At 40.0% G+C, this 13,158-nt stretch overlaps 1 protein-coding gene across 1 annotated transcript in view; it reads right to left on the bottom strand.

Moving 5' to 3' along the window:
- The window catches only part of NFX1 (nuclear transcription factor, X-box binding 1), a 99,025-nt gene extending 88,052 nt beyond the window's left edge, over window positions 1–10,973 (bottom strand). The window contains exons 1-2 of the mRNA XM_054273333.1: window positions 10,907–10,973; window positions 1,064–2,113 (exon numbers count right to left, since the gene is read on the bottom strand). Coding sequence (XP_054129308.1) covers window positions 1,064–2,113; window positions 10,907–10,931 — 1,075 coding nt within the window. The 5' untranslated portion in view covers window positions 10,932–10,973. The remainder of the gene's footprint in view (window positions 1–1,063; window positions 2,114–10,906) is intronic.
- Window positions 10,974–13,158: the final 2,185 nt, after the last annotated feature.

Raw genomic sequence — 13,158 nt, 5'->3', positions numbered from 1 at the left:
CAGTCACTAATGGTATGAGTCAGCATAAATTTCCCTCAGATAGCCAAAAACTGTGGGTCTGGTTTACACTGTCAACAGCACATGTTTCTATTCTCAAACTTCCAAAAATAGTATCCAGATATTGCCTCTATTTCTAATTACCTTTTAAGGTGATGCCTAACATTTTTCATCTTTTTTCTTCTATTCCCTGTATTTTTCACACACATATTTGGAGCTCTGCAGCCTATTATTGCACTCATAGCTAGTTCTCCCCAGTACTTTCCCCTGCCCTGAAAGGCAAAACACATTCCAAGACCCCTATGCTACCTTGGTTCTCCTTAGAAACCAAGCTTGAAAAACAGCTCTTTGAGACACATTTTCATCAACAAGGTTCAGTCTTGAACTGTGGGGAGAACAGCATCGCCACTTATGCTGCTAATTGGTGATTTTTGTTAATTGTGTTAATTAACTAAACTTATAAAACCTATGCACCCGGAGGGGGGAGGTTTGTGTTTTCCATATCTGCACATGAAGGCCTCCAATAAAGACCAGCTTTAATATTACCTCCTATACTGTTATCTCAGAAGTGTGTATTGTTTCATTTATAGGTTAAGGCATCAAAGGTGCAGAAAAAAACCACATAAAATTCAGTTATGAGTAGAATACCATTTCTCTGTCTGGCATTTTCCTACTCCTACAAAAAACATGAAAATACCTATTCTTCAAAAGTCAGTTTCAGCATTATCCTTCTCAAGTCCTATTATTTAGAATGCTTAGAATTTTACTCCCACAACATACACATTTTAAAATGGTACTCAACTAGGTCATTTTTTGCAGTTTGGTATAGCAAAAACAGAAAAAAACTTTAAACAAAATCTGTCCTTCTCTAGGTAAACTTACAGAATATGTTCCTACTGAAATACCATGCATCTACATTTACTTCTACCCTCTGATCCCAAAACCAATTTAATGTGAAATAATAAGCTTCTTCAGCTACTCAAGGCAGGAGCTGAAGCAAAGACTGCTTAAATTATGCAAGATCATATCTTTCATATGGGAGTCCAGGACAGTCTCAAAAACTTACCTGTATGAGTTTCTTTGTTTTTTGGTACATCACTTTGCTTCTTCCAGTACTGGGTCCAGCTGAAATGAAGTGAAGGTACTTGATCCCCCTTTAGCAAGAACTTTCTTCCACTGAACCTGAGAGACTCAGATAACTGATGTCTGATTTCACTGGTCAAGTTTTCATCATTTTTGTGAGCAATGAGTTCTTTCTTCCTTTCATTTTTATCTTTTGGAGTATATGCAACAGAAGACTTCTTACCTACTTTTGTATTTTTACTACGGTGAGAATCATGTCTTTTCTGACACTCCTTTTCTACTGGGGGTTTATTCCACACAGGTTTCCGGGGATATCTTTTGTTTACATTATTGTAGCCTTTTTGCTCATCCCCACTTCCAAAAGGTGCATCACAGAATGCCTTTCCAATGGACGATTCTGAAGAGTCAGACTGCGTCAAATCCAAAGATGGAAAATTTTCAAACAGCTCTACTTTCTGTTTAGAGCTCATTCGCTTTTCACGGTCATGTATCTGCTTTCCCTTTTCCCTAAAACCTCTCCCAGATACATGTATCAGATGTGCTTTCTTTGGCTTTGCCCCTCTGCTATCTGCATTAGGTACTTCCCTGTCACTCTCTGAGGAGAGAAAATCACTGTATCCTCTAGGAGGTGCTCTTCTACCAGGTACTAGTGCAGCATCTGAAATTCCTGGACCTGCAGCAGTATCAGTAGTACTTTGCCTTGTCTTACTTCTAGCACATGTGCTATCATTTCTTAATCTATGCAATCTCTGGCTTTGCAAGCTGCGATTCTTCAAACTTTTACTGGTACCAAAATATTGGTGGAAGTCTTCAGAATTCCCATACTGACTTTCCAGATTACAAAAGCCATGATGCTTTGTGGAAGAGCTTTCATGATCTGTACCTCTTTCAGAATAGGGACTAGGAATTGGTATATTACTTCTATTCTGACTACTGTTAGAGTCTTTCCTATCTTTATTTACCCAGTTTATATCTGTTGGTTGTCCTTCTCCAGAAATGGAAGCAGCAGCACCAGGGCTGAAATTCGATGTACCTAAAACATAAATGAATACAAATTCATAAAACTTAAACAGTACATACTTCTCTTCAACCAAATTACCATACATGCAAAGGTCCAGAAGTTCCATCAATCCCACACTTAACAGAACAATTGCAAACAAGTGTCCAGAAACGTGAACTGAATCATACAGTGCTTTGTAGAAGCCTTCTTGTCATCTTTACAGGACTGTGATAACCCAGAATTAAGAATATAAAAATAAAAAGTGAAAGAAAACTTTTGAAGCAGCAGAAGACATGCAAGTGTGACAATCAGTGTTTAACATCTAAAGTTTTTCCAAGCATGTTTACATAAATACAAGAACCTGAAAAAAGGGGTCCTTTAAATACAATGTCTACATCTGAGATTTGAATATCATACAAATTTTGAAAATAAATTAAAAGGAGCAGTAGTAAATACTTGCATCAACTCTGATTATACTGTTCTAGAGACAGACATATTAAACGGCACAGGACTGCTGTGCAAAACTATTTTCTGAGGCCATCAACATGCTTCTACTTCAGCTGTCTTCTGTAATTTCCATGCCTCTAGATAAAAGAAAGATAAATCCTATGTTACTCAATTTCCTGTAGCATTGCGCCAGTAGTGTCTGCCTGCAACAGAAATTATTAGGTGAATATCAGGAATAGTTTAATTGGCTGTGGCAGATTAGTTAAATTTTACACAGTAATGTAAAAAAAAGTAGTTAATAAAATCTCATTAAGATCTCATGGATTTCATCTTACTGGTTGGGTAGGTTACCTCACGTGGTAGGAGAGAGCGCAGTTTATTCCTGGTTCATAACAATTAAAAGAGATAATCAAACACTTAGGCCATGACTTAGGCCAAAAGACTCTCCAAAAGGCTAATACAATCTAGGATCCTGAACTACCATTTCTCTCAATTAAGACTGTGAAAATTAACATTTTGGAGAGAAGAATAAACCAGAACATTTCAAGGCACTAACATACTTTTTTTTCCCCAACAAATTAAATTTGTTTTCAAACGAAAAAAGGTTTTTTCAAAACCTCTAGGAATGGTTATAGCTGCAATGTGAAGTTGGCGGCCAGAGGAAAAACTGTAACATACAACTTCATCGAAGTGAAACTTTAACCTTAATAAAAATTAAGAATTTAAAATTGCATTTCAGGATGTTTTAACCACATTGCCTAATTCATACTTTAATTTTTAAAGAGCACTTGAAATTACTTTGAGGATTTTTGTCTTTGCAAAAACTAAATTATATATTATTTATATAATACATATAATTTAATATTATCTATATTTACTATACCCATATATATTAACATTACAAGGTTACATTACAAGATAGTCTATGTTATTAATATAGTATATTATATACTATTATATGCCACTCTACGCAGTATTATATGTTATAAATCAACTAGATACAAATCGCAAATACAAATAGTTTGGGTTTTTTTAAGTTGAAATACTAACCTGATTTTGCCACAACAAAATGGAAAAACCAGACAGAAATCTGGTCTTCAAAACAGCTCAAGACTGAATTAAGAATCAGCGAAAAATTGAAATTAGGTCAGGCAAAAAAGAAGTCGAGACACATGTACTGATCTTTTCTTCCTGGTACCCAGTGAAAGCACATTCAAAGCTGTGACACCCCTCCCCCCCCGCCTCCCCCCCCCCCCAGAGAATAAGGAGGGGGGGGGGGGGGGAGGTGTTCAGACTCGACATGAGGGGACATGTCTTTGCCAAGAGCATGGTCAAAACCCTTAACAGGCTTTCCAGAAGAGTGGTTAATACCTCATGTCTGCCATTGTCTAAGAGACAACTCGACAACACTCTCAATATGCTTTAACTTTTGGTCAGCCCTGAAGTGGTCAGATCTGGATTCAATGACCACTGTAGGTCCCTTCCAGATGAACTATTCTATCGTTAGGACTGCAGACCCTAGTAGGTACCAACATTAGGCTATACATATGAAAGATTCTGGACTGAAAGCATCTTCCCTAGAAACATTCTATTTTTCTCAGCATATGTATCCTGTGCAAAGAATTGCAAATGTAATGTTGTCCATTTTATTTTCTACAGCTACACTTCCTTCCAGTTTTCCTAGTGTTAAGTCAGTTTCTTTTCTATCACTAATAAAGAGCAGTACAATTGTAAATTATGCACTATAATGTTAATAGCAGTGATTCAGTATAGACTACTTAAATTTTACACATTTTGATCTGAAAACAGAATGTAATCCTAGAATTCCATGCAAACCTGATTTGAAACAGCCCATTTTATTAGTTGTTTTAGGTTTTCTTTTGTATATTCTAAAATTTAAAGTCTGACAGATACCTATGGTTTAATAAAAACAGGTTAGCAGAAAAAAATTAGAAACTGGGATTCAGATACTTAAAAGCACCTCCAAAATATTAATAAATCATTAGAAGTTTTTACATCAGTAAGATTCCCATTCTTGCTCTCAGCTTCTACATAATGAAGAAAATTCCAGAGTGGTAAATTCTACTAAAACTGATTTCTGTCTGCCAAGACAAGAAACTGCAAAATAAATGTACAAGTGTAATAATAAGTAGCTAACACTGGCTGAAATCGTCTCTGACATGCTTACATATACATACACAAAAAATCATAGTAAAAGGGATACCCCAAAGCTAAAGTCCAGCCTGTATTTCTATAAAATAAACACAGAATATTATAATAACTTTAGAAAAAACTTCTATATTGTCTCACCTTTGTGCCTGATAACATCATGGAACAGATCCTAGTAGGAGTTACACTAAGGCACATAGAGGACAGGGAGGTGATTTGGGACAGCAAGCAGAGCTTCATCAAGGACAAGTCCCACCGGACCAACATAGTGGCTTTCTATGATGGAGTGACTGCATAAGTGAACAAGGGAAGGGCTGCACATATTATTTATCTGGACTTATGTAAAGACTTTCATATCGTCTCTCCTAACATCCTGCTCTCTCAATCAGAGAGATGAGTGTACTATTACACAAATAAAAAATTGTCTGGAAAGTAACATCCTGAGAGTAGTGGTCAACAGCTCAGAGTCCTGATGGACATCAGTGGCAAGTGATGTCCCTCAGGGGTCTGCACTGCAACCACTATTGTTTAATATCTTCATTAATTATACAGTCAAAGAGATACATTGTACCTTCAGCAAATTTGCAGATGCCATCAAGCTGAGTGGTGCAATTGACACAGCTTGAGAATGGAATGCCATCCTGAAGGACCTGGACAAGCTCAAAAAGTGGGCCACAGGGAATCTCATGAGGTTAAACAAGACCAAGGGCAAAGTGCTGCACCTGGGTCAGGGCAACCCTGAGTACCAATAAAGGCTGGGGGATGAACAGATCAAGAACAGCCCTGCTGATAAGACTTGGTGAATGAGAGGCAGACATGACATGACAACAAGCGCTCACAGCCCAGAAGACCAATTGCAACCTGGGCCACATCAGAAGTGTGGCCAGCAGGTCAAATGAGCTGATTCATCCCCTCTACTCTGCTTCTTGATACATCCCCTCTACTCAATTTCAATGCAACACCTGGAGTGCTGCATCCAGCTATGGGGTCCCCTAGCACACGAAGGTCATCAACTTGTTGAACTGAAGCAAGTGTGGAGGAGGCCACCAAGATGGCTGGAGGGATGGAGCATATCCCCTCTGAGGAAAGGCTAAGAGAACTGGATTTGTTCAACCTGGAGAAGAGGCTCCAAGGTGACCTAACAGCAACTTTCCAGTACCTGAAGGGAGCCCACAAGAAAAATGGGCAGAGACTTTTTACAAGGGCATGTAAGGACAGGACAAGGAGGTCTGGCTTTAAGCTGGAAGAAGAGAGATTTAGGTTAGATATAAAGAAGAAAATCTTTACTTTGACAGTGGTAAGACACCGGAACAGGTTGCCCAAAGCAGCAGTACCATCACTGGAAGTGTTTAAGGCCACACTGGATGGGGCTTGAATAAGCAGGTCTAGTGGAAGATGTCCCTGCCCATCACAGGGGGGTTGAAACTAGATGACTTTTAAGGTCCCTTCTAGCCCAAGCCAATCTATGATTCTATGATTTTAACATCTCTAGGAATTTTGGTTTGAATTAGAATGAAGCATATGAAAGCGATATGGTTTCATGCCTGTTCTACCATAGCATTAAACCCCTCCGGCGTTAACTGTCAACAGAGCCAGAATGCCCTGGTAAAGAGGTAGTCCTTGTGAACTATCTTGCAGAAAAATAATTTTATAAGGACACATTAAAAAATATGAAGCAAATTAATAAGTACTCATTTCAGTAAGTACAAGCTCATCTTCAAAAACAGAGCTTATACTTGGGAACAGTACCGCCAATAGCTTAGGTACTCTTTTATGAATACATTAAGGATGACATTTGAAGGTGCCACTTAAAGACATTACGCCTAAGTGACATATTTTAGAACAGTTTCACAGTTTCAGGAAGCTATATTCAATTAGATTTTGAAGAACCATTGCATAATGTACTTTAACTAATATGAAGTTGATAATTAAATACAAGTATAAAAGAGAAAATATATTGACAAAGTTAATCAGAAAAAAATGTAACAGTCCAAAGAAGCCCTTTAGGCATCAGACTTAGTACTTCTTTCTTCTTAAATTAATTCAGCTTTACTTCCTAAACAGGAAGAACTGACTTCCTTCTGAAGTTTTCTATCAGTATAAAACTGGAATGAAACAAACAATACTGATTATTACCATTCTTTCTAAATGGACTTCAGACATCTTTTATATGACTGCTTTTAATGAGATACCAATAAATTCAGCCAAAAATAGTGTCTTGCACTGTGTGCAAAAACAGTTTCTTTAGTACCATGTGTTTGGCTCCACAATGCAAAAAAGTATAAAAATATTAAACGTCCAAAGGAGGACAACAGAGATGGTAAAAGGACTAAATTACATAAGCAGCTGAAAGTACTAGCTTTGTTGAGTTTGGAGGAGACTGAGGGGGCACCTGATTGCTGCCTACAGTTTTCTTATGAGAGGAAGTGGAGAGGCAGTTGCTGATTTCTTCTCCCCAGTGGCCAGTGACAGGAAGCAAAGGAAAGCTTAAAGCTCGGTCACAGAGAAGTCAGATTGGAGAGCATCAGGTAAAACTTCAATTAAAGGGTGGTCAAGTACTGGAAAAAGCTTTATAGGAAAATGGTCATGACCCCAAGCTTTTCAGTATTCAAGAACTGTTTTAATAATGTGTTTGGATATCTTATTTAATTTTTAGGTTGCCCTGTGGGATATCAAGCATTTAACTCAATGACTCTTGTGAGTCCCTTTCCACTCAGAATATTCTATTAATAGATGTTCTATTTATATACTATCTCTCACCTATAAGACAAAGCTGATTTTTCAGGATGGATGCCTTCATTTTTAAAGCAATTCAAATAACCTATTCTTTCACCTAAAGATAGATAACAGCAGAATGTGCACACGACAATCTATTCATGTCAGCATTACATATATCCAGACGAGATGATTCAGTCATCTACACACGAAGTGCAAGTTACACAGAAGACACTCCCTGCAGTGCTTAAATACCTGTATTAAACAGAACAACAAGCCCCCCAAAAAAATTTAAAACCCACAAACAAACAAAAACTGAATGGTCCATTATCTGAAGATATAAGACCTGAAATTTGAAGCTTTCCCCAGAGCACTGGGAGCTTTAAACCAGACTACCAAGTTTATATTTTCTGCCTTCCCTGATCACTTTATACATTCACCTACAGCATCTTATTATTTTCAAGATGACACAGATTTATAAAATGTTGAATTTCTTCCTAAACAGGAGTTTTTGTTTCAGGCCTATTGACTCAAGTAGTGCAACCAATTTCCAGGCAAAACAATCTGCATGCCCAAAACTCATTGTTTACTTCAACTGTATTAGCTCATGTCATAAAAGATATACTCCCCTACTACAATACTTTCCAGAAATTACTAAAGAACAACATGCAAAACCAGCCTACCCATAGAATTACAGAATGGCTCATTTTGAGACTTCTGTAGATCATCTAGTTCAAAAATCCTACCCAAAAAGGGTCAGGTGCCAGCTGGATTTTGAGTATCTTCAAGGACTGAGAGGCCATGACCTCTCTCAGCAACCTGTTCCAGTGTTATTCTCACAGTAAGAAGGCTTTTCCTTGTGTTCAACTGGAATTTTGTATGTTTTATACCTGTGGCCTCGTGTCCTTTAATTTAATACCACTAAGAACAATCTGGTTCCATATTCTTTATTCCCACACTTTCAGTATTTGTACACAGCACTAATATCTGAGACTTCTTATGACTAAACATATCCAGCTCTCTCTGTCTCTCCTCATGAAAAGGATGCTCCAATTCCTTAATGGTCTTCATGGTTCTTTGCTGGACTCAGTCCAGTATGTACACGTTCTCCTTGCACACACGGAGCCCAGAGTTGGACACGGTGCTCGAGGGGTGGCCTCATCTCACCTTTTCTGCAAAGCTATTTTCCAGCTAGCTAGCCACCTGTGTATGTTCGTACAGTGTGATGTTATTGTCTTTTTTGATATTGCCATTTCATGTCCAATTCAGTGTAACCACACTTTAAATGGACCTCTAAAGTTTTAGCCAGCCCATTTCAAGATGACATGTGAGAAAATTTCAAAGTAGGATTTTGTGATAAGTAGTTTCATCATCCAAACAAAAGGACCTACTACAGAATAGATTTTGCATATGGAAAACAAATACATTTTAAGCTTTCACTTTCTTCTTCTCCCTTACGGTGACCAATGTTTTATAGCAATTCCCTGGTTATCTGCAGCTTAATGATGCATTGTAACATGTAGAACACCCAGCTGTTGTTATGATGGCAAAAAACCAAAACTACATTAAACAGTAATTACAGCAACTGATGGGAAAAAATCCATTAACAGCTATTAAATAGAATACATTTGTCCCTTCTAGGTGAACAGGGACTGAAATGAGAAAGATGCATCAGTGTGAACAATTATTATACAATTGCTTTGCTGCTTATATTTTTCCTCTTTGTCTTTTATAATAATTTCCTGGGTCTCAATAATTCTTCACTACTGACAAAATATCCTGGATGAGCAACACATCTGTAGTGGCCAAAAACTGTCACTCTTCAAACCCCTGTTCTACTCTGAGAGCAGAAATATCTTTCAATTTTAAGCTTTCAAAATCAGACACTTGCTCCATCCCTGAACTTGTAGTGCAAAAGCCAGTTTCCATTCTAATACTGCACATGTAAAACTCAAAACTTACCTATGAGATTTTTCTTGAGAGCACAAAAAATGACCCAACTCCAGAACTTAATCCCAAGTAACGATATCTGTTATTTTGTTATACCTTATTATAAGGCAAGCGTAGAAATGGTGTCCCATGCAGACTACTCTACTGCTTTACAGTAAAGCAATTTTTAGCCCAGTATACCTAAGACTCCCCATTCCAATACATATATACTATACAAAGAGATTTCACAATCACACTTGACCCACAGCCTGACAGAATGAAACACAGACAAAAAGAAATTTGACAGCATCAGCTTTACTGAAGCTATGTCTCTGCTCTCTGTACCATGTCCCAAGCCATTTCACCTCCAACAAGGGCAGTGGACCCATTCTCATACCACCAAAAATTGAACTCATGTAACTTCTCCATCATGCTAGCCAGACCAGACTGCCAAGAACAGGGAATGCTATTAAGGACAATGGCTGTAGATAATCTTCATCTGAATTAACAACAGGATGCTGCAAAAATAGAGAATGATACTTTCTTCTTAACCCAAAATACAAAAGGCCAGGATTTCCCTTGACAGAAATCCAACAACTATGAACAATGAAATTAGTCAGCTCATCAACTGACCTCAACGTGACACTGATTACCGGATAAGGTGTACTGGACTACAGTAAAATTAAGCAACATGATGAAAAAACTGAAAGTCATTGATTACACTCAGCAACAGTGTTATTTCTAGACACATATCATGACAAAATTAAGTAAGAGTTCTTCTATTGTTAAGTATCTGAAATACAGGGCAAATAATTAAATGCAAGGCTGAAATATCGATCTTGTAAGGTTTCCTCCCCACTCCTCTGCAACCATAACCAAAAAAACTAAAGTTAATCTGAACCTGCATCATACAAGTAAGCACGGCAAAACAAAGGAAAAACTGTTTTCTTGCATGTTGCACCCAGTCCCGTGTACCTAAGACGCTCTCCTTCCGTGTAGCACCTGCTGTAACCAGTAATCTCCTTCATGTCTAAGACTTCTACTCACAGATCCCTCTGAGACCCCTCAAAAAGACGCGGCTTTACAGCAGTTCGTGGGCCTGAGCCGTTGTCATTGTCACTGCTCTATGCGGGCAGCCTGAAACCTGGGTTTCAAGGATATGGGTGGGCAGCGAGCAGACAGGTTTTCCAGTAAATAAGCTCTTATTTATGTATTTTCTCTGGCGTTACCAAAGACGTTACATTCGTTTGTCCCGTACTAGGAGCACGCACGTTCCTCCTCGGGCAAAGTTTTTCCTACCGGGCCCTGCGGCACAGGCAAACCCGGCCATTTTGGGCGCGACAAGCACCGCTAAGTCGAGCCGGGCAGGGGCGGACCAGCCGCAACAGGTGGTGCCGCAGCCCGCACCCTTCGACAAACCAGCGTTCGATGGCGACCGCTTCGGCGCGACTTTCTACCCGCTAGTATCGCTGGGGAGTGATGACTGCTTCTCCCCTTCACTGAGCCCACCCAATCCTGCAGTCCCTCTCCTCAGTCCCCCTGCCTCAGAGCGGCAGCTACGCTCACCTGAGCCGGGCCGCGCCTCCGCCATGTCAGAACCAGCCCCACTCCGCAGTCCGGCGTCCCAGCTGCCGCGCACGCGCACAGCTTGCGCATGCGCCACCGATTGAGCCTTATCTCCGCACGCAGCCTGCACCGCAGTGGTGTGAGAGAGAGAGAGAGCAGAATGAAGCACGAGGCGGGAGGGGCGGAGCCGGGGGGGGGGGGGGGCCGAGCCGCGCGAAGGGGGGTGTTGGGTTACGTAGCGTTGCGTGTGCTGTAGCGCTGTTTTTCCCGTACCCGGAAAAGGCTAGGAATCCGAAACCTTGTTTGATACTGCAAAGGAAGAGAAAAGGAAGACAAATAGCGAGAAAGAAACACTAACTCTGGCAATTAATGGACCTTTTGGTGGGCAATCGGCTTGTCTCCAACATTTCAGAGCCCGGCTGAGCGGCCAGGAGCAGGAGGGTGGGTACAGGACGGCTCGGCCCTCTGTCTCCATGTGTAAAAGAGGTACTTTCTCTAGGCACAGGATAGAAAGCAGGGATCTGTTATCAGGCTATCTTAAAGGAGGTAGCAGAGACATAAAAGAAGTTCACACAAGGATTCCCATACTACAGCTGATGCTGCAGACAAATCTTAGGTTTCAGCTACAAACACTCCGTAGAACTGCATGATTCGTCATACTGCAGGTTTCAGCACCAGTGTTTAACCGTTTTATGATTCACACCTTGCTGAAAGGTTTGCAGTGCCATGGTAACAGTACATCTTCTGAACAGCTCAGAGGCCTTACAGAGCTGCTGATTTTTAGAGACTGCACAGAAAGCTCCTAGTTCTGTAACATCAGCAACTCCAAAGAATGACACCTCAGCACGACTGCTTCACACAGCCTGTTGGCATTTTAACCTCCACACCCCACCCTCCTAGTGAAATTCTCTGTTTAAAAGTTCCACTAGCTGCATAGTGCTACTGTTCATTGTGGGCAAAGTTAATGGCTTCAAAGACCTTAAAGAACTTGTGGGTTATTGCAGAAACACTAGCCACTGAAATGCCCCCCAGATTCATGCCATTGCTGCAAAGGAAGCTTGCAAACCAGTATGGCAACAGCCTTATGCCACATGATTCCCATGTATTTTGAATGTATATTAAGTGCTTTGCTGTATGTAAACATGGTGATCATCTAAGGCTGCAAAGAAAGGTATGTGTCGGGAACATCCTTTCAGAGATGGTGTGTGGTTTTCCTGCTGCTGTCAAGAAGCTTGCATTAGTCCTCTAGTTCCCATAGACTTCTCTGTCACTACTTTAAAGATGTGACCATAATATTCACATAGAACTACTACTTTATTTCCACGCTGCTTTTCATTAATACCACAACACTTCAGTATGCACATTCTTTTTTGTTGTTGTTGTTGTTGTCACCAAGAAACCAGTCACTGCCTGGAAAGCACTAATGAAATTTTCCTGTATGTTCTGCTGCACAATTGCTAATGGTTAGGTCTGTACAGGTTTTCCTTTGTTCCCCATTTTCCCTTTTTATCTAAACAGTTCTGCTTTTTTGTCCCCTTTCCTGTCTTAAATTTGCATTGAGTCAATTCCAGCCATTCCTGATAGTCTAACTTAACTGTCCAGCATTTCTCTACAGGCATCTGCTTTTATTTTCTTCTTTAGTTTAGCCAAAATAGCCTTTTTATCTTTTTCTCATAATTTCTTCTTTTCATTTCAGGGATAGTGGAAAGGTTCTCCCCACTGTATCATACATCCTCTCTTAAAACATGTATTTTGTTTCTACTTTGTCATGCTTGAATGTTTATCTTCCGATTCTTTTGCCATTTTTTCACTCATTTCTTTGCTCAGTGGCTGCTTCTTTTCATCTGAACAGTATGACCGTCAGGATGTAGCAGGGACAGATTGCTCCATGTAGAAGATAGAGCTGGGAGCTGAGTCAGCAAATTCAATACCTGAGCAAGAAGAGCAAGATAAGTTCACCAGGCAACAGGCCAGGTTGCCATGCAAGCCTGTAGTGACAAGGCAGCTTAAGATAGAAGTCAAGACAGTGGGTAAAAGTCAGTGAGGTTAGGTAGAAGCATACCTGCAACATAGTTTAGGCAGAAATAGAGCAGGTGTTTTAAAGCAGTGAGGGAAAGAACAAAGGGTAGGCACTCTGAAGTTGGTGTGAGCTCATCCAGACAAACACCCAGGATGTTGGGAGTAGGGACATGGTAGAGATGTACTCGGCGCTCTTACAGTCATCTCTCCTATATGCAGCAGGGGTGACAGTA

This window comes from Melozone crissalis, unplaced genomic scaffold (assembly GCF_028551555.1).
Source record: "Melozone crissalis strain CALT ecotype California unplaced genomic scaffold, PUWL_Pcris_2 ptg000016l_1, whole genome shotgun sequence".
NCBI classification, from domain to species: domain Eukaryota; kingdom Metazoa; phylum Chordata; class Aves; order Passeriformes; family Passerellidae; genus Melozone; species Melozone crissalis.
Note: the sequence above shows the minus strand (reverse complement) of the source record. Positions and strands in the feature narration are given on the sequence as shown.